Source organism: Lipophrys pholis (assembly GCF_963383615.2).
Source record: "Lipophrys pholis genome assembly, chromosome: 17".
Lineage (NCBI taxonomy): Eukaryota > Metazoa > Chordata > Actinopteri > Blenniiformes > Blenniidae > Lipophrys > Lipophrys pholis.
The window spans coordinates 20,232,319-20,257,792 of record NC_137643.1 but is presented as its reverse complement, the minus strand read 5'-3'; the positions used below and the strand labels follow the sequence as shown (position 1 = coordinate 20,257,792).

Genomic DNA, 25,474 nt, shown 5'->3' with positions numbered 1-25,474 from the left:
AAGCATTGCGAGCTTTTATTTTGAAAGTAAATATGTTATTTATCCCCAAATACGACAGGTGCACACGGAGGCACCTCCCTGTCTTCTCTTTAAATATGCCCCCCCACATACACACACACACACACACACATACTTTTTCAGGCATCTTTAGTTAACTTTCATGCTTTAATCGAAAATCAATGGCTATGTGAATGATGAAGAGATTTACGGACGGGAAAAACACTGCAAAACCTAACCACGTCAAAAATTTGTGTTGAAAAAATGGATGCAAAGTTGTATAATTATCTAAAGTATATTTTACAGCAGACCATGGATTTCACAAAGTCAGAAAAAAAAGAGAACTCCGTAAGATTGGTAAACAATACTTAAAAAACAGCCGAATCAATTTGAAAATGGTAGCAACGGTCAATTTTTAATAGCTTAAAATGAAACAGGCACAAAATAGTCAAACGCTAGGGGAATAATAGTGTTTTCTGAAGGATTCTGAACATTTAGTGGTATAACATTGCTGCCACCAAGTGGAGAATTGAAGGTAGTGAAGAAGCAGGCTTCAGGTTTTCCCTTCAATAATCGACAATGACCACAAGACATTTACCAGTATTTATTTAATCGTAAGTTATTTCAGTATTTGATACAGATGGGGCAAAAGTTGCAATCAAACAGCTCTTATATTGTAGACACAGATATTCAGTGATGTCTTGAGACGTGTCTCGGTAATTATTTCTTCTCTTGTTGATAACGGCCATGAAGACACTTGATTTGTACGATGTGTCGTCTGCCTAAAACCTCAGATGAAACTAATTTAAGGCTCATTAAGCCATAAGAGAGGATCTGCAGCCACCAGAGTCCGACCCGGTTTTTCTGAAAGCGGTTCGGACGGCGCCCCGGTACTTGAGCTTCACGACCCGTCGAGCAATCAGATAGAGAATCTCACAGCCGCTGAGTATGATACACAGAACCGAAGCCCCCACCATGAAGTAGGTGAATACGGTTTTCTCGGTGGGCCGGGATATGAAGCAGTCCACGAGGTTTGGACAGGGGCTGACGTCACACCGGACCCTCCTGGGCAGTCTGAAACTGTGGTAGACGTAGTGGAGCAGGTACAGGAAGGTGACCTCACAGCCCGTCTTCACGAAGAGGCTGGTCAGGTAGGTCCACCACAGGCCGCCGTGCTTCTGGCCCGGGTCGTCGTAAAGCCGAGCGTCGCCGCCGTGCTTTGCCCGGTGCTTGCGTTCCCTGTCTTCCCTGTAGGCCACGTGCAGCACCACCATGAGGGAAGGGCAGGTGACGAAGATGAGCTGGAGGGCCCAGAGGCGGATGTGGGAGATGGGGAAGAAGTAGTCGTAACAGATGTTGGTGCAGCCGGGCTGGCGGGTGTTGCATTCGAAGTGTCCCTGGTCGTCGCTCCAGACGCGCTCGGCTGCCACGACGAAGACCAACACCCTGAAGACGAAGACCACCGTGAGCCAGATCCGTCCGAAGGCAGTGGAGTACTTATTGACTCCGCTGAGGAGACCCTGCAGGAAGTTCCAATCCATGACTTTGTCTTGGATTCAGTCTTTTTTTTTTATAATTTTTTTTTTAATCTCGGACTGTGAAAGCTGCTGAGCAAGAACACAATGAGAAGTAGAGTTATGCAATCATTCAGTTTAGATAAACAAACCAGACCAAACAGTTGAATAAAGCGATATTTTCTACCTTCATTCAATAATTGGCCAAACATAAACAATTCCAAGAAATGTCAAAAAAACTTACCTGCTCTTCCACTCAGTCCATCCTGATCTTGGAAACAGACGTACTCTGGTTCATCAGTTATATTTGTTCAGCCTTTTCTCTGCCTTAACCCCAACCCATTGGCTGGGCGAAAGAATCAACTGGAATCTGGAGGTGTGGCCACTTTTAACAGCCTCTCAAAAGTTTTCTTTACATATGACTTACGTATGAAAAAACACTTTCTTATTGGAAATAGTTATAATTCAGGTAAACCAAAGCAGGGAAAAGGTCTCCTGAAAAGAATAATCCTCAAGGAATTTATGTATCAGTGGAGATCATAAAGGAATTCATAATTCATGGTCTTATTATCTAAAATCTTGCTGTTGGTGGAAGAAGTTCAGAGATTTAAACAAAACAAAACCAACAACTGGATCCTTATTCGGGAGATACTGAATTCTATTAAACAAAGAAAATGCTGTAATATAATTCATTTTGTTTAAGCAGATTTTGAAGGTGAGTTTTAGATCATTTTGTGTCAATTTTATAGAAATGTTCTCATACAAGTAATATAATCTGTATGTGATTAGTACTTAGGCCATGATACTATGTCATATAGTTTATGGAGTTACAGATTAAACATGGTGATCATGATCAGATACAAATCTACATTTGACTGGAATTTGCTTGCATCTATTGTCCAGTGTTAGATCCTCAACCTGCAGCTTTGTTAATCAAAACCTGTGATTATTGAGACTGCACCATTACCGACTTTGGCATCTTTAAATCCAGGCGCAAATCGTATTAATTCAGACTGGCTCGGTAATGTGGTGACATTTTATTTTATTTTATTTTATTTTATTTTATTTTATTGTTGATATAGTGTATGTTTTTACTCTTCTCTTTTTTAATTCCTTTCTTACTCATTTTACTGAAAAGCCCTTTGGTCACCTTGAATGTTGTAAAGGGCTTCATGCATATTGAATATTTTGAATGATTATAAATTAATTAATTTAATTGATTGACTGATTTGTGTGTAAATGTTGACAGTTATGTACCAACCAGGCAGTTTGTGGAATTGAAAAACTACAACTAAACACCACCAAGACCAGTGGGAAACAAGGTTGTTTTTTTTCCCGAATCTATGATTTTCTAAAACATTACAGTGAAACCGAATTCTGTTGGACACGACCACTCCCACCTAAATCATACCAACTCCCAGACACCAAAGTGGGAACTTTGATAAAAATGGAAGCTTTTGAAAGACTAGACTGAACCTGAAACATGTTTCAGAGGTTTAAGGCACAGAAATGTAGAAAATACCTAATTGTGATATCAATATGATGAAAACAACAAGAACGAAGAAAACAACCGCATTCAAGTTGATGGACCGAGGAATTTACCAAGGAGTTTGTCTGGATTAGTAAAGGTGATAGGCTAACATAGACTTGAATACATTGCTTTTTAATGTGTTTGTCTACTCTGATTACCACGTTTCTTATCAGTTACATTGTGCAACTGTGATGTGGAGATGTCCTTTGTGGGCTGGTGGAAGCATCATTAAGCCTAAAGGAGATATGGAGAAATAGATAAGAAGAGATATTGCTTATTCATTCACTCAGGTAAGAATGTGCTGCAGCCACCGCCTCATTGGTACACTTCAGTTTTCTGATACTGTTCTTGACAGGTCTGCACTTCAGGAACTAAATGGATTGTATTAGATCCAACTTTATATCCGAGTAGAATGGGAGGCGGAGCTTTCAGCTTTCAGGCTGCCCTCATGTGAAAGCAGCTCCCAGTTTCAGCCGGGGAAGCTGACACAGTCTCTACTTTTAAGGCCAGATTTTCTATTTACTAAAGCTTACAGTTAGGACTGTATCAAGACACTGCCATGCTCAATGTCAGACCCAATCCTTTTTAATTTGTCCGTGCTTCCCCTTGCTGATGTCATCAGGGGACACACCTTCAGCTTCTCCAGAACTCAGCTGCTTGTGTGTTGACGAGGACCAGAAAGCGGGGTGTTACATTACACCGGTTTAAAAGGCATTGCATTGGCTCCCTGTGTCATTTGAGATTGATTTTAAAGTTATGTCAATGGTTTTTAAAAGGCGTAATGATCTTGCGCCTTCTTGTCTTCCCTTTAATCTTATGAACCACCGTGAACCCCCAGGTCCTGTAATCGCCGTTAATATAAGAACCTCTGATGAGGTTGCAGAGAAGGTTCATGTTTTTAAAAGTAGGCTCAAGACCTTCCTCTTTAATAAGGTTTTTAATTAAATGTTTCCTTTTAACTGCTGTAGAATTTCATTATTTTCTCTTTCATAATAATATTCAGCCTTGTGTTTCATTCGTACTGTGTTTCAGTTAGTTTGTACTTTTTAACGCATGTATATGGACAAGAAAAGGTGGTTTCTGTTATGTTTTTTTAAATTTATTGTACAAAAACCGCTATATTAATCAAGTTTGGTTTGATTCGACACACTCAATCACTGTTATTATGATATAGGAGGAATGCAGGGTGAGTGTTGTCTTAATGTAGGCGTGGGATTTATTCTGGTCTTTGTGCTTTTCTTCATCACTGTTATAGTTCACTGTCAAGGTTTCCATTGGTTCATTACACTTGATGCTTCTCCACAGTCTGCAAAATGGTCAAGAAAACCTTATAGAGTTATATAAACATGTTGTATATTTTTGAAATTATACGTCTTTATTCATTTTGTCCTCACCTCAGATCCTTGAACGAAAGAAAAGAAAGCAACGTCACCCCTCTTAGATCAAATCTTTATTAAAAGTGTCACAGCGAGCACGTTCCCTTTTGTAAACAGCGTTTTCTACGACTTTGCAGATTATTGTTGGAATTCTCTGACCGCAAAGTAATCTCTGTCTCCTACGAGACGACGACGCTGTACGCTGGAGCTGAACTTTGTAGAAGGTCATTGTCACAGACTTTAGCCTTTTCCAGCGCGACTTCCTTGTTGGTTCCTTTCTCACTCATGTTGGTTGTGGTCATCAAGAAGGAGTTTTCCCTAACAAAGCGAGGAGAGTCGCCTCTTCTGCAGCTCTCCCAGAACCTCTTCCCACACAAGTAGAAGACTTCGCAAAGCGTGAGGACGATGCACACGAAGCTGGTCGCCACCATGAAGACGGTGAATATTCTCTTCTCCGTGGGTCTGAGAAACACGAAGGAAACAAAAATGTTTAATATAAGACAGTGACTCCCGGATATTTCCACATTTAGACCAGGGGTGCTTCCATGGATGACGTCACGGGGTAAAGGAAAGGAGTTAGGAGGCTTCCTAAAGGAGTTAGTGGAAAGGCGATCACGCTGTTTTGACAATCAGACTGCACTTCCACTAGGTGGCGTAATAATAATAATCTGATGGCGGCGCAGGTTAGTGACGTCTGCTGTGGTGAAAAAAACAACAGATTTCTGAAAATGGACGACAAAAAGCAAATTTCTTCAACTTTCTTCTGTGACTCTAACCATTGATATAATCTCAAATATCACAAGGTTTGAATGTAAATCAAAGGAAAAGAGGAACCAAAGTGAAACGGCTGCCTGGTGAATAAATAACCAATCAAACGGAGAAACGGCTGCACAAAAACTTTACTGTCTTTGTTTTACAACATCCACTAACATTCCTAGTTGGGATCTGTGTTTTAGATTATTTCAAGTTGTTCAAGGCAGATTATTGCTTTGGTAACTTACATGATCTGCTCCCTTTTCAGTCATCCTGAGTTTCCCTGAACGCTCGGATGAGCGGGTCCCTTTAAATGTTGTCGAAGCGAGGAATTGTGGGGCAGCGTGATCTGGTCTCCTTTGGTAAAGGATGCATCAGTGTTTCCTCGGCTAAAGGAGGTTATAAAGGAAGCATTGAGCCTCCTTTCCTTAGCTTAAGAACCAACGCTTCTTATCATGGCCGCCACTTAACTACTTCAGGTGTTAAGGAAAAGTGGATAGGAAAGGAGATAGGAGGGACTATTAGGACGCACCCCTTGACTATATCTCTTACCTTGCAATGTAGCAGTCCACCACATTGGGACAAGGCTCTTCTCTGCATTTCACCACTGGCGGGAAGAAGGTGGCCTCGTAGATGTAGAACAGCAGGAAGACGAAAACACCATCCACCGCCATCTTGAACAGCAGGCTGAGGAAGTAGGTCCACCAGAGACCCCCCCGTTTCTTCCCCGTGTCGTCGTACAGAGGAACGCAGCCCTCCCCGTGCTTCAGCCGGTGCTTGCGCTCCCGGTCCTTCCTGTAGGACACGTGGAGGGTGACGAGGAGCGACGGGCAGGTGACGAAGATCAGCTGGATGGCCCAGAGTCGCGTGTAGGAGACCGGGTAGTAGTAGTCGTAGCAGACGTTATGGCAGCCGGGCTGGCGAGTGTTGCAGTCGAAGTCCTTTTGCTCGTCGCCCCAGACCTTTTCGCAGGCCACCAAAAACACCAAGAGTCTGAAGATGAACACGATGGCGAGCCAGACGCGACCGAACGCCGTGGAATACTTGTTCACCCCACTGAGGAGGCCCTCCAGGAAGGCCCAGTTCATGTCGTGGTTTCAGGACTGGACCTCTTTTGGAATATCCTGGAGAATGTTGCCCACACGCTGCTGCTGCTGCCGCTCAGATGCTTTCTAAACTGGGCGTGTCAAGCACCAAGGCTCTTTTAACGTTGCTACCTTTCGGGTGCCCGAGTTAGAGGGGAGGGAGGATACCACACAAAGCAAACAGAGACTCATTCTTTAGCACTCACTGACTGACTGCGAAATATTGATAGCAAACACTTTGAGTAACAAAGTGAAAACGAGTCATTGATAGATACTATTCAACTTGACTACAGCCCCATTCAGAGATATTTCAAAAAGATTTGACCCGGACAATTGCATTAAGATGTTGGTAGCATTATAGCCTGTGTTGATTATTGGATCTTGGTTATTTGCTTCTGCCAGCAAAAGTTACAAGTTACGCTGACATACTGTCTGTCTGTGTAATGAAATGTATTACAGTCAGTGTGTGAACTTTCTGAAGATATATCGTTAAGAAAAATATGACAAATATCTCAGAGACTTTGGTGGTTGGTCACTAAAATCATGTCACAGTTTGTATTTGACTGTGAGTACACAATGTCCGTTTACACGGAAAAGCTAAAAACAATGTAGTGGCATGACAGGCCACAAGTTGGCGCTATTGGTTGGTTTTTGTAATGAAACCAACGCACACATGCTCACAGAGAAAAACACGCTTTAAACACTGACTATGACGAGTACAGGGACATTTATATGGACAGATAAAGTTGGATCGCGAGTGACTGCACTATAAAAATACCGACTCCCAGGAGAACATGGGCTGGGATTCACGAGTCACGACACTCTGGTTTCCACCATTATTGTTAACCCACAGTCACTCGCCGATGTGCAGAAGAACTACTAACTAGGTATGCGCAGCAGCAACATTTTCGCCGTCTACACGGACACTGAGCCACAGCGTTTCAAAAAAGTGTCGTTTTCGCCCGTTTTCATGACGACGGAGAATTTTCCGAAAAGTTTCACCATGGAAGGCGTTCACAAAATGTGAGCGCCGTTGTCACGTAAACAGAAACCTAAAAAGCAATGACAGTTTTGCATTTTTTCTTGAAACTGTAGTTGTGTAAACGTGGGTCCAAGTCTTTAGGAATATCTGAGAAATACTGATGCACAGTTTAAAAACAAAACAAAACAAAAAAAAAACTTTTTGATATGTGGATAAAACCACTCATATTGCAGTAATCAAATTGCAGATCAAGGCTGAGTATTTAGAACTTTATTTTATTGATTATGAGAATTTCTATTTAAAAAATAAAATACCCATGAGTAGAAGTAGAGCATGCCCTTATTTCAGGTTCACAACAAGTGGACACATTAACTATCTTTTTTTTCATTTAACGTCAGAATTTATAAATCTAGTGGGTGGTAGAGTCAGTAAAACTGACATTAGCTGATTTGTTAGAGAAGTAATAAGTATTGTAGGTTGCAGATCCAAAAACCCATCTTCCTGAAGTCTGTGAAAAAGATTCTTTACATTCATCAGTTTAAGCAAACTGCCTCCTAGATGTCACAGATTGAGCAGGTATGTGAAAAATCACCTCCACATAGAGGGGAGCATCATGTGTTACAATCATTTCACTCTCCATTATACGCCCTCAGTGTGCTGGTTCCGCCTGAAGGCCCTGCTGATGAATCGACCCACACCAGGAAGGAGGCCGGCCGGCCGGCCAGCCTTTAGTCTATACAATGGACGATGATACCATGACTGGGAAGGTAGACAACCACACCGGCCAAGAAATCAAGTATTCCTTTGGGTTTCGACCACAGACTGTCTAATGTGGTTTAAATATTCGCCGTGCTTGTCTGTCTGAAGCCAGATAATCAGATTTGTCTCTATTAGATAACCCGGCAGTTGCTATTCACTTCTGAGACTACTTAGGTAAAAGTTGCGCCCGCGTCTGCAGCGGTGGAGCGTGAGAGGTCTGCGTAAAACCAAGAGAACACTGACGCAGTACTATTCAGACCGGCGCATCAAGCTGGAGTACAAAATTGCAGAGATGAGTACAAGTTCAAGTTAAAATAAAATTAAGGCGCGGAGACCAAATCAAGAGTACTGCAACACTAATATTATTTAGCTTCAAGTCGGAATCAAACTAGCTGCATTCCCCTGTTAAGTAAAAATATTAATTAAAATTAATATTTGTTTCACCTCATTTTGTGCTGCAGTTACACTATCTTGCAGACAGCCCTGCTGATGTTTGACATTTCCTGTCTGGTTCACCAAAATGAAAGGAGTCAGTATTTTTCATTGAGGGGAAAAAAAAAAATCATCAATGCTTGTAAAAATCACTCATGTGGAGTTGATGTTGCCTGTCTAATTTCTGAGCATAATAGATGCTGCATTTCTTTTCACAGTTATCCTTCGTGCAGCTAGCTTATATATTTATTTCTTTTTAAACGGAAGCGATGTTTCTGTGGTTAACTTGACAGGTTTGTCGGGTGAGCGGGGGTCACAAACTGAGACACACTCCAAACATCTGCATAAGACATTCCCCGAAAGACAGCATGGCCCCGCACCGCGCGCCCTCCTCGACTCGTTAGCTTCCCCGGCAGAGAGGAGCCCCTTCCCGGGGTGAGGTGGAACCGACACCGCGCCCACCCCACCGTCCACACTTTCACCCCCTCCGGGAGGTAAGAGACGCTCCTCGGCTGGGACAACGCGCTACTTTTAGCCACCGCTGTTTCGGTCTAACTGGTCCCCCTCTTAACTGGTGGCCGACTTGCGTTAGCGCCTGTCCGTCTGCTCTGTTCGTTCCAGACGCCAGAGGAAGTCGGTCACCAGTTAAGACGGGAACCGGTCAATCCGAAACAGCGGTTACCTTAGCCTCAAATCCTGCTAACTCGTTAGCAAAAAGCATAAGTTTGCTCGTTTCCGCTCTGAATCGTGGATTTCCTTTGTACCGCAGCTCCCATTAACTGCTGTCAACGTGACGTTTCACTAAGTTTTTGTTCAAAGTTGTTAGCCGAGAAAAAGACAGACTGTTCCGTCAAAGTAAGCGAATTTAATGGAGTCGTTTCCGGTGTCCTTCAGAATAAACGCCAGTCTTGCTACAGAGTAACATTGTAAGGTGAGTTAGAATCTAGATCTTTTAATATGTTCAACACAGGTATTCATTTTAAGTCTAATGATTGTTTAAACCATTTTAATATGTTGTGCATGTTGTATTGGAAGAATATAGGCACACCGGTGCAGTGGTCAACGCTCTCGCGTCAATATACTTATAATATATTGGGTGTTGGGTTTGCATTTTGTTACCACATGGTGCAGAAATCTTCAGGGTACTCCGGGTTCCTCCCCCAGTCCAAAAACATGCATGTGAGGTTACTTGGTGACTCTGAAGGCCCCTGCATACTCCCTTTTTTGACTACTGAGAACATGAAGAAAATTCATCAGTGACATCAAACTGTTCATACTCCAATGAGAAGCTGTCGAACTCGTGGGCCACGCCCCCTCACAGCAGCCACACTGTGTCTGTGAAGCCGCGTTTTAACTTTTCCACTGAACAGTTTATTTCTGGCCTCCAGTGCTTTCAGAAATACATTTCTCTGAACTGTTTCAGTAATAAAAGAGAGTTTTTGTCCGAGTGCAATGTTGGTCCGGTTTTAACTACAGGAGCTGACAGCTGTTCGTGATGTGTTCAGGTGCATCACGTAAGCCTGCACTCTGACATTTTAACAAGCTGCGGCACTCGTGCAGTAGTGAGGTTACAAGCTAAATATGATTTAAATATGACTGATAGTCATGCGCAAACTGGAACTGCCGAACTTTCTTCTTCTTCTTATGGAATATGAATTGGCCTTAAATTGCCTCGACATGTGAATGTGATTGTGTGTGTGGTTGTCTGTCTCTCTGTATTTGTCCTATGATGGACTGGTGACCTGTCCAGGGTGTATCCTGCCCTCGTGTATAAGTAGCTGGGATTTGCTCCAGCACCCTGACACTGCACAGGATAAAGCAGAGTGGATTTGAATTTAGCATGCAGTACATAGAAACATCCTGTTGATCTAAGGCAGAGGTCTCCAACCTCGGTCCACAAGAGCCCCGGTCCTGCATGTTTGAGCTCTCGTTTCAGTTGCAACACACCTGATTGCAATGAAATGCTCGTTATTGGGTTTTTTCACAACCTTGGTGATGACATCATCATTAGATTCAGGTGTGCTGAAGCAGGGTGAGAACTAAAACATGTAGGACAGGGGCTCTCGAGGACCGAGGTTGGAGACCGCTGATCTAAGGTCATACAGTCCATCCATCCGTCCAGGCATTCATTTTCGATGCTGCTTTAGCCTGCTCAGGGTCAAAGGGCACTGGAGCTCATCCCAGCTAACTATTGTGGAGGGCAGGATACACCTGGATAGGTCTCCAGTCTATCACAGGACACCCACACACACTCACCTTCACATCTGAGGGCAATTTAGGGTCACCAATTAATCTCACATGCATGTTTTTTGGCTGTGGGGCCCCGTGCCATATATAACCTAATGCTGCAAACTGCACTCAGTATTTGAACCCACAACCATCTTTCTGTAACGCGAGAGCCCTATCCACTGCATGATGAAGAATTAAAACCTGATGAAATCAATATTAATTTGACCTTATATTTATTATTAGGTAGGTCCTTATGTCCCAATATAGTGCCATTAAACCAGTCGATAGCCAATATTGATATCAATAATATACTATTTAAATTTCATCAATTACATTTTAAATACAAAATATAGTGAGGCAATATTTAAAATTAATATTATCAATCACAATAGATACCTTTTTATTATGTTGATTAAGTATGGATATATTTTATGTTATTGCTGTCCTTGGTAAAATTGCTGCTCTTCTTTCTTATACTTACTAATGATATATGATTTAAAAAGCTTTCTTTCTTTTCAAAGTTTTGGTTGAGTGTTGTCAAAGTGCCAGAGGTGGTTTTATTGTGACAGTCTGCAGGCGTGCTTCCGGCCGGTGTCTCGGCGCTAACGGGACAGCAGAGCGGCTCTCGACGCGGAGCTCCGGGGCAGCTGTTAGCTTCCGTTAGCACCGCGACTCACCAGCTCCCGTGTGTCCGCCAGCATGTTACCGGAGGCGGATTGACCGTGACCCGCCGCTGCGAGCCTCCCCGACCCCCCGGTCCGACCCCCCCCTCCTCCCAACGCCCGGTAGAGGTAGAGGCATCCGCCGAGCTGAACTCCGCCGCCGGGCCATGCGGCAGTGGTGTGTCCCCGCCGCGACCCCGCGCACCGAGCCACTCCCGGGGCGCCTGTCCATGTCGCCCCCGCCGTCAGGTAAGAGAACCGCGGACACAGCGGTTCACTTCCTCCCCCCCACTCATCCCCCCTCCATGATCAGCGGACCGGCAAGAACCGAACAAGTTCACTTTGTCTTGTTTATCCGGTTAAACCGTGAACTTTTAAAGGCACTTGATTCCTGTTGGTTGGGACTTTTTTTTTTTTTTTGTAATGATGTTTTGTAACTCCAGCCGAATCTCACCTGTCCTGGTTAAAGAGGACTAAAACATACAAGCGTGCAGATTTTTTAATTCTTCAAGGTCACAGACGATTCTTAGATTCTTGATTTCCCTCAATGAGAAATGTTTTGGATCATTTTGTTCGCTGTGAAGACTTTATCCGCTGCTGGGCGACTGCAGCTGGTTTTGGACCTTTTATTGTGTTTTTGTTTCAGGAAAGTTTTGTGTTTACATGGTAACGTTCTGAAAACGGAACACTGAAAGCAGTTTTTGAGTTGGCGCCATTGGTTGTTTGAGAACGTTACGCTACAAACATTAACAATGGCGAGTCCACAGATATTCATACAGGCAGACGACCAAGTTATTACGGTGACTGTCAAAATAAAACTACCAAGTCCCAGGAGATCATTGACTTGGAGTCATGACACCACGGAGGATGACGTTGTTTTTGTTCATCTCCTTGTGCAGATTTTCTACTGTCTACACGGCAACGCAGCCCGGTTGTTTTCAAAAAGTTGCCTTTTCAGTGGCTCCGAACACCGTTGTCATGGAAACGGACCAAAATGCACAACAGAAGTTTTGCGTCTTCACTTGAAATCGACGTGTGAACAGAGCATATTGACGCTTTTCCACTAATTCCGAATAGTTCCGTACTCGACTGAACAGTACTCGCTATTGACTTTTACACTACGTGTGAGCACCACTACCAGGTACTTTCGTGGGAACCTGCACAGCTGTGGTTCCAAGGCGAGTAGACAATGTGGCGTCGGCAGACGGCAGCCGTTGATTGGCCGGTGCGTCACGACACAGATGAGTCAGGGAAGTGTCCTTTTTTTTTTTTTTTTAACACTGATTACAACGAAAATGCTCCCAAACAGAAATAGACGCTCAGAAATGGCGACCTGCGGATTCAGGAGCTCCACGGTGTTTCAGATTAACTGGTATCTCTGTTAACTAGTGACCGGCTTCTTCCAGCATCCCCTTTTCACAGCTGATGTTAAAAACCTGACCAAAACCCAAAGCTCTTCCTGGCGAACGCTGTTTAATCGCATTTTCATTAAAGTATCATTTGTTTGTCTTATTTTAACATCAGCTGCTGCTAACGGCTGGTGGCAGGTCACCAGTTAACAGGGGCGCCAGTGAAACCGAAACACCAGACGGTGAAGCACGATCGTAATAAGTCACATTTTGTAATATTATCAATAAACATCTAAAAATATATGTCCTACTATATTGCAATAGAAAACAACCGAGGCCGAGTCGAGAAGGGCTGAGTAGTTACTCGTGGAAAAGCACCTTGAGTCTGTCGCGAGACAAGTTAGCTTGACGTAACCGGTGGCGCGTCATGGCGAGAGCGACTCCCGCGGGGAAAGCGCTTGGTGCGAGTGGCGTTGCGGCTCGCTGCAGACCTGCAGGAGTTAATCAATGGATGGATCGGAGGCACCTGATGTCAGGTTACGTCTGCCAGGCTGATCTTACTTTTAATTCCACCCTGAGCAAATAGAGCAAGGTTAGCCCCAAGTGTCCGTGCCAAGCGTTTGAAAGGTTGCCAACGTTTTGAGTGACCCAGGGGCTCTTCAGAGGAGAATGCAGTCTTTTCCTAAGTGCACGTCTATAAACCCATCCTAGTGTTTTTTTTTTGGTTTTAAACTCCCAGTTAGTTGTTATCGTCGCAGTCGGGTTCCCAGATGAAAGTGGAAGCGCAGCATTTGAAAGTCTTTTTTTATTATCGGTCTTTTTAATCTATTAATAATCCTTTCATTCTCCATCAGTTTGTCTGCAGGTTCTGAAAAAGCCGCCACCATGCCTCTAAATTTAAGTTTGTTCCCGCGCGCGGATAAATTTAGCAGCGCGTGTCTTGGTAACACTTTTGCTTAAAGTGTTGTGGTGCCGGCGAGAAATGAACCCGCGGCGTATAAATGGGGCATTTCCAACATTTAATCCCTTCCGCCCGCTCTGCGCAGACGCCAGGATGGAGCGCTGCGAGGCGGAGCCGCGCTACACCATCGAGCAGATCGACCTCCTGCAGCGCCTGCGCCTCTCGGGCATGACCAAGCCGCAGATCATCCACGCCCTGGAGTCCCTGGAGAGGCTGGACCCGGAGCCCCGCGAGCCCCACCCGCCGCCGTCCGCCACCGCGCCCGCCGCCACCGCCGCCGCCCCGTCCTCGTCCTCGTCCTCCACCTCCTCGCTCTCCCTCGCCTCCGCCACCACGCAGACCTCGGGTCTGGACGGGGCGGCGCTGTCGCCCAGCAACAGCTACGAGGCTTCGCCGCCGCCGCTCTACCCGCCCAGCGTGGCCGTGCAGCGCTCCTTCAGCTACGACATGATGGGCGAGGAGGAGTGGGACCTGGAGGAGAAGGTGGAGGAGTACATGAGGTGAGAACGGCGTGAATGGATGAGGGTGAATTAGTGAGGAGAGACGATTAGAACGTCCCATAATGGCGGCAGACGTCCCCAGAGCCGCCGCTTATCCTCCAGAATCCTCCCACAGTTAATTCAGGTCAGGCGTTCGGGGACGCCGCGGAAAAAGAGAAGCAGCGGCGAGCGGGGTCGTTAACCACCCTGCAGGGGGCGCTGCGTGTGACGACGAGGTGGGACTGCTTACTTTTCTTTTTTTTTTTTTTCCAGGAGAGACAGCAACCTGGTGAAGGAGGAGATCAAAACGTTCCTGAACAACCGGCGGATCTCGCAGGCAATCGTGGGACAAGTTACAGGTACGGAGACAGTTTTTGTTATTTACGTCGCATTTATGAAGTTTTAATTACTATTGAAGATGAGAAACCTTTCAGTACATTTTCAGCTGTTTTTGGACTTGATTTTAGCATTTTACACTTTTCCAGCGTTTTTATTTTTTTTTAACAATTTTGACTCCTCCTATTAGAGAGCCATTTTAGGATTTACATTTTTTTTAGGTGGTTTTTTGCAATTTTTTTTAATTTCTTATGATTTTAGCAATTCTTTTCCCGATTTTAGCAAAAAAAAAAAAAGAATTTAAATCCCTTTTAGAGTTAAGCGTCCTTTTGAAAACGATTGGTGTGTAAATAAGCTGAAAAAAAACAAGATAAAATGATTTGTTACAAACCCAGGATCTCTTTCCAGATTAAATACATTTTAAACTATTTTCAACATTCATAGTTCTGTGCCGTCTTTGCTGATGGAACTTTGCACACAAACGTACACGTAACATTGTAAGCTGTGAAAATAATGAAGAATAAGTTGATTTGGTGTTTTTCTACTAAATGAACTCGTACTTTTCTGTACTTATTGAAGCTGTAGTGTTTTAACAGGAGTAGCAGACACAATGTAAAAAAAAGAAAGACTGATTATGTCTCTCTGTACTATATATATTGATGTTCTGCAACTTAAGAGTTTCGAAACATTTTGTCTCGTTTACACAGAAATGCCGAAAACCACGTAGTAAGCATGACAGGCCACTAATTGGTGCCGAGGGCAACACGTTATAAAACATTAACGATTCGTCGAGGGTGGATTGGTATTCCAGGTGACTTTCAACTGTAAAGCTACCAAGTCCCAGGAGAAAGGATATTATTGATTAAATATTAACTTTTCAGTGAAGCATTCATTCTCCTTTTGCTTGAAAACGTCGTCGTTCTGACCCACTAAAGATTAAATCAGGTTTTAATCTGGCCTTCAACCCATAACTCATGTGCTGCGTTTTGTTTCACTCATGGTCGTGTGAAGGTTAAATGAAAATGCTCTGGAAAATGTGATTTTTCTAAATTTGTCGCGCTTCTCGTTCGTTGCTGAAAAGGTTCAGATTTTATGATAAAATAAATCAATAAATCTTGCAAAGTTGAAACTACAGACTGGACACCGATTGAAGCTGAAACGACACAAATGATTCCAGTTGTATAAGAATATCTGAATAAATCACAATAAATAGTCTCACAGATTATTTTGATCCTGACTTATTTGATATTTCATCATTCTATTGCATTTATTCTATTATATTCGGTGTGGAGCGACAAAAGAATTTCCTTCTGGGATCAATAAAGTATTTTACATTCTATTTTCATGAAAAAAATAATAAAATAAGTGTGAAAACCTTTTAAATAGAATGAAACTGAAATCAAATTTGAATAAAACCTTTAAATAATTGCTTTATAAAAATAGAATGTCATTTAAATGAAATTAAAACAAACACCTGAATTGAATAAAAAAATTAATTTGAGGGTTTTATGATAAAAATTAAAAACTGTGCAGTAGAATCACTGTATAATGGCAGTTCACCATGTGTGCCGTTAAAAAAACCCAACAAAAAACTGTTAATGAAAATTGGCTTTAAACATTTCCAACAACTCTAAAGCTACAAAACTGATTAAAAAAAATTCCACTGCGAAACATATTGTGACAGAATATTAAGGGAAATGGATGTGATGAAAGATTTAGTCTTCACTGGAACCAGAGAACAAAAAAAAACACTTCTAAAGATGCAGTAACTTGTACACAGTACACCACGGTATTCGCCCTCGAAGGTGTGGAAATACCGATATGACAGAGTTTGTTTCTGAACCAGCCGCTCACGTAAAACTCAACTCAAAGACGTTTTCAGATTTAAAGAGATGGACTAAGAAGCTGAAGGAAACTCTCAGGATTCTGTTTCAGGTTTTGCTGCCGGACTGTTTGCTGTAAGCAGATCAAGTGTGAGAAACAAAGTTTTCTTTGGCACGTTGAAAACGATTAAAGTCAGATGGGAGTGTGAACGCGGCGACGATGGAGTTCAGATTTGCCAAGTCCTCTGAGTGATTGATGTGCCTAATGGGGGAGCTCCTGGCTGCGTTTTGTTTAAAAAAAAAAATAGGCATAATTCTACACGAGTTAGTGTTGCAGTTGTGGAAGTTTCAGGTGAGTTAGTTTAACTTTACAGTAGAAATTCAGTTCAGGCAAGATAGTTCTTTTTTTTATTTATTTTTTTCTCAGCTTCTGTCTGGACCAGGAAGCCACGGCAGTTGTGAACACTGCTGGAGTTTCAGCGTTGCGCAGCATCAGCCAGTTGCAGGAATTATTCTGTGAGGCGCAGCCTTTCTTCCACTTCCTCTTGATAACTTGGCCTCGCATCACTTCCTCCCGTCAGTTGCAGAAACGAAAAGCCAAGGTCGTCGGAAAACCTCCCAGGGTGGAGCGTTTTGGGTTTTCAGAACGTCTCGTCTGAAATGAAAATGCAAAAAACAACAATGCATTATTCACTTAAATGGGGCCTGAAACTAGTGAATATTCACTTCGCCTCCCAATCAAGTTTAATGGCGAATAATTGAAATGATCAAACTGAAGCCGAACAGTTGCTAAGAATGTATAAAAGCTTCCCCGATGTTTAGAATTAAAAGCAAGAGGTAGATTTTATTGGCCCCAGCAGCCCTCAGACAGATATATTATAATATGACAAACATCAGGAAGTCCATCCAGTCTGTACCATGCTGTGTACCAGTCAATTATTACCTACTCTGAGACACAGCATGGTGTGTAATAGAGGGGGCGGGACCGTCCTCCCACACTTGAAAATTAAAAAAAAAAACCTCCTGATTTATGTAGTTTGTGAGAAGATACTGGATACTCTTGTAAAGGCTGATATATTTTGCTGCGTCTACTTTATATAAACTGCAGTGTGTAGCCTTTACACCATCTCTTCACTCTGGAAGTTCTGCATTCAGGTTATATGAGCCAAGGAGTAGTTCACCACCATAACTCTAGGGGGCGTAGAAGAATCAGTCGTCGACACTCATTCGTAGTGTCTATTTTCTATTCCTAACGGGCAATTTGGCACAAAGTTTGACGGTGACGCTGCAAATTTTAACTCAACGGCAGACGCACATGAGCCGACCAATCACAGCCCTCGTGGTTTGATCATGTAGTAGAACGGACCAATCACAGCCCTCGTGGTTTGATAATGTAGAACGGACCAACCACAGCCCTCATGGTTTGATAATGTAGAATCGTACCAATCACAGCCCTCGTGGTTTGATCATGTAGAACGGACCAACCACAGCCCTCGTGGTTTGATCATGTAGTAACGGACCAATCACAGCCCTTGTGGTCCCATGACGTAGTCGAGGGCCGTCATGACAACGCATAACTTTAGCGTATCCTGTGCCGATGGAGTAGAACTTTGGCTTCAGTGGTTGATACCCCTGCTGCTACGCTCAGGTCAGTGTAGTTGCCCCGTTTCCCAATAAAATCGATAACTACCCAGTAACCTGCTGCGCCGCGGCGACACGTTCAACTACAAACCAAGATGGAGGTCATAGGAAACGGTCCTAAAAGAGCAGCGAGAAGCTGACGGGTGGTTTCCTCCTCCAAAGAAAATGAACTGAAATGATTCATGAAGCTCCGCTGGCAGACGAACGCTCTCACGCCAACGTGGCGACTTGACATTCGCAGATGGCAGCGCGGCACAACCCTTTTACTCCCTGAGTAATGGGGAATTAACGCCCCTCCGCCTGACGTGTTTTCCAAACACGGCGCGCTAATGGACTGGCGCCGATAACAGATGTGACAATGCGCTAGTTAATATTTATGTTTTTATCGGGAAGGCACTAAGAGAGGAGGGCCGCGCTCCACCAACACCGGCCAGTTCCTGTCGCTCCTCTCCAAGATGTTCCCCGCTAAATCACACCTCTTTAATTCAAGTATCCCTGTTTTTTCGGGCGGCTTCATTAGCTTAACAGGAGTTTATTTTATTTATTTATTTTCGTCCCGGTGCTGGATCGCGGCGTCAATCAATGGGCGCGTTCTGCTGTACCGTGTCTGAAGCAAACATGTCCTCCCTCCCTCCCTCCCTCCCTCCCGCACGCAGGCATCAGCCAGAGCTACATCTCGCAGTGGCTGCTGCAGCAGGGCCTGGAGATGAGCGACTCCAAGCGCAGAGCCTTCTACCGCTGGTACCTGCTGGAGAGGAACAACCCAGGTGAGGCGGCGAGCAGCGGCGTCCAGCGTCCCAGCGACGCTTCACACCTACGGAGAGTATTAGGGCCTCTGAAGACAAGAAAAGCTTGGAGGTTAAAAAAAACAAAAACTCATGTGCTTCAGAAAAAACTGTTGAAAAATTAAAGTTGAGATATTTTTTTTTTAATTCAAAGTAGCGACGTCTGTCCGTCCCTCATTTGCCTCCGTACTTCAAACGTTGGCGTCGTAGAGCTGCAGGCTGCTCTGCCTCTGCAAAGTCTAATACTGATGATAACCGAACCGTGTTTCTGAATCGTTTCATTAAACCGCCCGCGATGCAGATGTGCCGGCATGTCGGTGGACGGACGTTTCCACTTTGTAAAAAGAAAAAAATTAAAGAATGAATTTCTCAGTGGAAAAACGAAAACCTGGACTTTGATTTTCGATCTTTTTCTGAAGTGCATGAGGTTTTTTGTTTTAGTTTTTTTCTTGTTTTATTATGACACCTCAGTTTCACATTTCCATCTGGCCAAGCTCTCGGAGAATCAGCGATCATCATAGTTTATTTTTTTTTATTTTTTTTTTACCTCTAAGAATAAATATCGACTTTGCTTTTTAAATTGTTTCTGAACTGCATGAGTTTTTTTTGGTTTGTTTTTTTAACCTTTCGTGTTCACCCGGCGTAGGAGGAGGGAAACTGTCTGGCACGGAGCAAAGGATGTAAATGGCTGATGTTCGGTGCGGAGGGAATAATTAGGCGAAAGGGCAGATCAGCAGCCGCGGGTCGAATGTGGGGTTAACGATGACAGAGTAGAGATTAGATGGGAGGAGGCTGGTGCTGAAGGGGGAGAGTATGTCTTGTGTTTAACTGTGAACCACTGCTTGCCCACTCCCATCCCCATCCCTCTTCTCTTGATCCCTCCTCTCCCTCCCGCATGGTGAAGCTGCACCTAACTCCTCACGCTAACTCGCAGCGGGGTCGGACAAGGACGCCAGTCCAATCTATAAATTTCAGAGCAAAGACGGAGGACGGAGGACGGAGGCAGTCCCGTTACAGGAGATTCTAATCAATGGCGTTAAGGCTTCTGGTTAGGAAATGAAACTTTAGCGGCGTGAGTGCGGTTTGCCTGCGCGGGGCGGAGATGTCCTCTCTGCGTCCTCGGAAGAAGAGACGTTTGATCAAAAAAAAAATAATAATAAAAAATGAGGAGCTGCTCGAGACGTGAGCAGCTCAGTGATTCTCTTCAAACCGTGACGACCCTCGTGTCAGAAATGGTGTTTTCTTGCATGAGATAAAACGGGCGTCTGATGGACCAGCCGCCATCGCCGCTCTCTCCCTCTGTCACAATCCTGTCCGACTACCCCCCACCCCCCCGCCCCCCTCCTCCCTATTCAAGCTTTGCTTTAGCTGCTGCCGGAGGTCCTCTGGTGCTGGTTTTCATTCCTCCATGGCTAACAAACTGGCTGTTGACGGCGATACTAACAATTCTCCCGCCATGTTTTCCGATCCAAAGTGGCCACGGCGCTTTGCTTCTTCCATCGGCTCCTGTGGACCTGCCCCGTCAGGGATCCCCAGAGAAGCAGTCGCACAAATTGGCAAAGATGAAGACATTTCTTAGAAAAGAAGAAAAAAACCCCAGCAGGTCTACAGGAGTGTGTCGCACAAACTCGGATGTAAAAAGCGCGATCGGTCTGCAGCCGTGGCGCCGCCTGACTATTGGTTTTGTCCCGACTGAAGGGCTGAGGTGGAGTGAAAGCCAGCACAGCGTGAGCCCCTTGGCCCGGGCGAGGGGCGGGGACAGAGACGCGGTGGTAGCAGGGGCGAGCGGCGGCGGCAGCCTCCCCAACATCCTCCCCAACCCCAACACCAACCTCAACCCCAACCCGTCCTGGAGCAGGCAGAGAGAGCTGCTGATGCACCTGCTGCCGTGGTACACCGCCGCCGCGGCCGCCGCCCACGCCCAGCCAGGTAAATCTTGCCCCGCCGCCGGTGGAGACGAGCCGAGCGTCTGCGGCGGCCATTTCAACTCTCAAATGGCTGAGAGGGTATCGTCTCCAGTACTTGTTCTACTTTTCGCTGGTTTCGTTGGCTCTTTCAGCATAATGTGGGCTTTGTCGCAGTAGAAGAATCTTGTCGTTTTTTTTTTGTTTTTTTTTAAGGGTTTCTGTCAATTTGTTTGTTAAATATCAAAATGCTCCACATCTCTGATCACAACGCGGCCGTAAAAGATTGATTAAATGAGTCGTTATCAGCTTCAGTAGGCGCAACTGTCGTTGGATCGGTATCGATGCGGTATCTTTGTCGCCTCCCGATCAGGCGCCACGCTGTCGATGCGCTCCCTGGTGAAGGAGGAGCCCGACTGGAGGGCCGGGATCATGGCGGGCGACAGAACGGGGATAGTGGGCGGCCCGCTGAGGCTCCGCAGAGGAAGCAGGTTCACCTGGAGGAAGGAGTGCCAATCAATCATGGAGAGGTGAGTTCAGATTTTAATCCTCCCTTCAGGCCACGTGGAGCCAAATGGGAGGAAGTGGTGTTTTATTTATTTATTTGGTTTTTTTTGGTGACGCACTGGTTACGGCACTCAGAGCCCTTTCAAAACGCCACTTTTTAAGAACGACTCTCAAGGTGGAACTCTCCGTCGAGGTGGAAATGGCAGAACACATGACTGTTCTGAAACACTGCTGCTCATGTGTCCCTCCGCCATAGAAAATAGTTCTTCTGCGATGTAGCTGGACGATGACAACAGTGTTTTCCTCCAGAGTGTCGTGACTCCCGGTCCGTATCCTCCTGGGACTAACTAGGAAACACAAGCTACTGCATTTCAATAAATCTTCTTCGATGGGTACGGTGAGTTTGTCGGGGAAACAATAGCTCCACCCTTCGGTCCCACAGGATCGCCGCTCGCCACAAACCGTGAACACGCTAGTTTAAAATCAACGCTGGGATGTTTGTCGTCGGTCAGACACCCGTTGAAGGTGTTGCATTGAACTATAAAAAGAGCAGATCATGAACTCGCCCGCGGTCTGCACGGCGCTTCTCGAATTCTTCTGGGGTCTCGCACGTTGGCACAAGTCGGCATTTTAATCGCCGTAGCTGGAATGCAGCGCCGCTGTAGGTCTTAACCCATTACTACCCGCGGCAGCAACCTCAGAGCTTGATTGGTTAATCCCCCTTGAATGACACGTCTGGATTTTTTTTCTTCTTCTTGTCCAATTCGCCAAAGCTTCATTGGTCTCCGTTATTCACAGTTGTCAGTAACCCAGACAGAGACCCAGTCTTCCCCACTCCGAGAGCATTGATTCGTCTATTACACGATTGCTGTAAGTGTCGGGTGCAGTCTGGGCACTCGTAGTAAGAGGACCACACTCACCAGCAAGTGGCCCCGCGGATTACGCAATTCTACTGCAGTGCTGATCCTCACGAGCTAGTTTACACCCAAGGACGGTACAGTAGAGGTGAAGTGTGTGTGTGTGTGTGTGTGTGGGGCTTTGGGAAATTGATCCCTCTGTCTTTTGTAATGCAAGATGACGACTCTTTTTCACCTTTAGGGGGATGAAAAAAAAAAAAAAAATGGCAAGACGTCAGTAAACGGCGATTCAGAGGGGAAAGATGAGGAAACGGCGGCGACTGGGATCTCCACCTTGTTCCACCCTAAAAATCTTCATGCTTATAAGCAAAACAAAACGGCTTGCAAAGGCGGAAGGATCCGTCGTGATGCAGCCGTTGATCTGAACGACTTTATAAATAAATGCGGTCCTCGACTTCGTCTCGGTTCAACACGAAGAGTAAAAAGTTGATGAGGTGTAAAACGAGGGGGCGCCGCCAGCGCTGCGCTGTCGCACGATATTAAATGCAGCGCCGCTGTGATTTCACTCGGTGTGTGTGTGTGTGTGTGTGTGTGCCCCGCGCAGTTTCTTCATGGAGAATCAGTATCCCGACGAGGCGAAGCGGGAGGAGATCGCCAACGCCTGCAACTCCGTCATCCAGAAGCCAGGTACATCCCCGCGCTCTCGCTATTTGCAGTTTTTCTTTGTCTTTGGGTTCATGTTTAAAAAAAAAAAATAATTTGCGCGGCGACGTTTCGAAAACGATACACGGAAATGTTAAAAACCTGCTGTTGGTGGGTTTTGTAAAAGAAAATCACAGACACACGTGCACAGAGAACAAAACACTCAAAACGTCAACAATGGGAGAACAGGGACATTCTAGTGGACAGATAACCAACAAAACAAAACATGTTGAGAGAAAAAGATGGCATAACGTCCAACACCCTAAGAATTTGCCAAAGTATTATGTACCTTAAGTTCTTGATTTTATTTTGTAGTAGTTTGCAAATTTTTTTGGGGGGGGGGGGACTTTCAGTTTAGCGTTTCTGCTGAACAGCGGCAGTACCAAATTTGTATAAATGAATAAAATACGAGCAACAAGCGATGAACAAATAAATAAAAACGATTAAACAATGTCTAATGTTGGTTTTTTAACACATTAACATGTCGTTTTGTCCCTCAGGCTGCAAACTGTCCGAGTTTGAACGCGTGACGGCGCTGAAGGTCTATAACTGGTTCGCCAACCGCCGGAAGGAGATGAAGAGGAGAGCGAATATAGGTGAGTCCCCGTCACAAGACGACGGCCGGCGGTTCGCCCGCCGCCGCTCTCAGGTGAACGTTTCACACGCAACTGCGTCTTTAACTGCAACACAACCAGAAGCTGCCATTCTGGAGAGCCACGGGATCGAGGTGCCGAGTCCGAGCTGCCACTCCAACGGCGAGGAGGGCGAAATGCAGGAGTTTGCAGATCAGGTGAATCATCGATTCTCGGAGCAAGTAAGTGCAACCTGCAGGGGGCGCCTGTGGGCCCTCCGCCGGAAAAGCAGCTTTTCTTTTGTTTGGCGGACAAAGCGGCTTTTGTCGATGTTGGAAAATACTCCCTCCGTTTACGCAACCGTTCAAGTGAAAACGCATCATTTCTACGCTTCCATTTCAGAAAAGCTTCGTGTTTGCGCGGAGATCTTTTTGAAAACGATGTCTGTTTTAGTGACTTTGCCGCTCGTTTCCTTCAGGGTTTTAAATGAAGTGAAATGATTTTTAAAACAATTTTGATTGTCAATAAAACTCCTCAGAGATTGTCACCTTCGTGCACTTTTCTAAAGAACGCTCCGTTTAAATGACAAAGGTGCTCCAAGTCGTTGATGGACACTGTCACGACTCTTCAGTCCAATTCTCCTGGACTTGGTACTTTTATTTTGACAGTATGGTTGGGGACCGAATTCCGTCGGGACTACCGAGTCACATAAAATCAAACGGTACCTCAACGCATCTTGTGACTGTGAGAGTGGACGGGTCGGCGGTCTTCCGATCTGGACTTGAACGCAGCGTCGCAGCACACAGTGTGTGATGACGTCTTCAGTGTTGGTAGTGCGACGCCGGCGGCGGGAAAACATCTCACCTGAGGAAACTCCTGGTTTAGCACTCGGTGGTTCTTTTGTGAAATAACTGCGACGTTACAATATGAGCAGTTAGAGGTTGTTTTGATGTTTGTCACAGTTTATATATTGAGAAATAAATGTTATATTGAAAAATGTATATTTTATTATGAAACAAATGAACATTTATTACCACATTAACACACGCAAAAGTACCGAAAATTGGTCCCGTTTCGTCACGCTTGAAATGTGGAAGTTCCCGTCCCTTGTGGACAGTCGCTGTAATAACAATCCAACTTGGTGTGACCTCGCCGTCGTTAATCTTTCCAGCTTATCGTTCCCTATGAGCAGGCGTGTGGTTTCATTGCATCCGAACTACATCGTTTTCAGCTTCTCTGCCGTTTCCATGGAAACGAGCATCGTTTTCACAACGCTACCATGGAAGACTTTTCTGAAAGTGTTTCTGAAAACGTTACCGAGTCGCTGCTGTGCTTTTTTTTTTTTTTTTTTTTTAGCCCAGCAGGAGCAAAAATGAACGAATGAATTCTTTGTGACCAGTGAGATCCTGCTGCGTTTCTAACACTCGTCTTTCCCAACAGGAAGACGCGCCGCCCCAGCGGACCGCTGACCAGCAGGATCCGTCCGAGATGGCGCCGCCGCCGAGCCCCGCCCCTCAGGCCCCCGAACAGAAAGACGACCTCACGAAACGGGAGACGGCGGACGAAGAGTGACCGGCGGAGCTCGGTCGGTCCAGTTGAGCTTTTATTCTAATGAAATAGAAAAAAGAGAGAGAGAGAAAAAAAAAAAGAAAAGCCCCCCGCTCCGTGTGAGGCTTTTCAAAAGCTGCGACGCCCCCAAACATCAACGGGAGGACGGCGCTGAAGTTCGCCGAGGGCCTCAGGTGGTAAAGAGGCCGCTCTATTTATCAACCGTAATCCCGCTTATATTAACGGCAATATACAGTATATATATATAAATATATATATCATTATATAGTGCATTCCAAGATGGTATTACAAAGCCTGAGTTCCTTTTTCGAGGGAGGATTATGTAAACGATACCTCGCCCCTTCGAAGCTACGCGTTTCCTGCTTCCTTTGCTTCCATGCCTTCTTTTCGCTTCGTCGTTTCGTTTTCCAAAAGGGCGTCTGTGTGACTGAATGTGCCGAAACCTGCAGGTCAGGTGTGTCTGGGTGACGGGATTTAAAAAAAAAAGAACAAAACAAGTGGCGGATCTCTGGTTTCGTAAGACTCCAACCTCAAGTCAGTCGATTGATGAAATCAGTCGATGGATCAACGGAGGCCGCAGGATCTGTAAAAGCCCTGAGGGACGACCGGAATCTCAGGTAATCCACCCCCCTCCACCCCACCCCCCCAAAAAAAAGAGAAATCACGGAT

General features: G+C 45.1%; 3 protein-coding genes across 5 annotated transcripts; 1 reads left to right on the top strand and 2 right to left on the bottom strand.

Moving 5' to 3' along the window:
- Positions 1-812: 812 nt before the first annotated feature.
- Positions 813-1,538, bottom strand: LOC308122966 (gap junction beta-3 protein-like; the record flags this gene model as incomplete). Its single annotated transcript, XM_080485149.1, has 1 exon — positions 813-1,538. The coding sequence occupies one exon, from the start codon at positions 1,536-1,538 to the stop codon at positions 813-815; it is 726 nt and encodes a 241-aa protein (XP_080341275.1).
- A 3,059-nt stretch (positions 1,539-4,597) lies between these two features.
- Positions 4,598-6,259, bottom strand: LOC308122965 (gap junction beta-4 protein-like; the record flags this gene model as incomplete). The annotated part of the gene is made up of 2 exons (XM_080485148.1): positions 4,598-4,880; positions 5,724-6,259. The coding sequence occupies 2 exons, from the start codon at positions 6,257-6,259 to the stop codon at positions 4,598-4,600; spliced, it is 819 nt and encodes a 272-aa protein (XP_080341274.1).
- Positions 6,260-8,715: 2,456 nt separating this feature from the next.
- LOC308123281 (homeobox-containing protein 1) lies at positions 8,716-24,937 on the top strand. Of its 3 annotated transcripts, XM_080485692.1 has the most exons (11): positions 8,727-8,923; positions 11,357-11,569; positions 13,716-14,130; positions 14,383-14,468; positions 18,566-18,676; positions 20,393-20,623; positions 20,972-21,128; positions 22,567-22,649; positions 23,165-23,260; positions 23,360-23,478; positions 24,677-24,937. In XM_080485692.1, exons 2-11 carry the CDS (start codon positions 11,488-11,490, stop codon positions 24,806-24,808), a joined length of 1,512 nt encoding a protein of 503 aa, XP_080341818.1. In that variant the 5' UTR covers positions 8,727-8,923; positions 11,357-11,487; the 3' UTR covers positions 24,809-24,937. The 3 variants fall into 3 exon arrangements, with proteins under 3 accessions (XP_080341819.1, XP_080341818.1, XP_080341820.1); XM_080485693.1 differs by lacking the exon at positions 20,393-20,623 and having other exon boundaries at positions 8,716-8,923; XM_080485694.1 differs by lacking the exons at positions 8,727-8,923; positions 20,393-20,623 and having other exon boundaries at positions 11,268-11,569.
- The last annotated feature ends 537 nt before the right edge of the window (positions 24,938-25,474 follow it).

What these genes read in the sequence shown, in the direction of transcription:
- LOC308123281 (XM_080485692.1), top strand. Translation starts at nt 11,488, where the DNA reads ATGCGGCAGTGGTGTGTCCCCGCCGCGACCCCGCGCACCGAGCCACTC. An exon ending in CTCCGTCATCCAGAAGCCAG is followed by an intron (nt 22,650 to 23,164) that starts GTACATCCCCGC and finishes TTTGTCCCTCAG; the next exon opens with GCTGCAAACTGTCCGAGTTT. An exon ending in GAAGAGGAGAGCGAATATAG is followed by an intron (nt 23,261 to 23,359) that starts GTGAGTCCCCGT and finishes CAACACAACCAG; the next exon opens with AAGCTGCCATTCTGGAGAGC.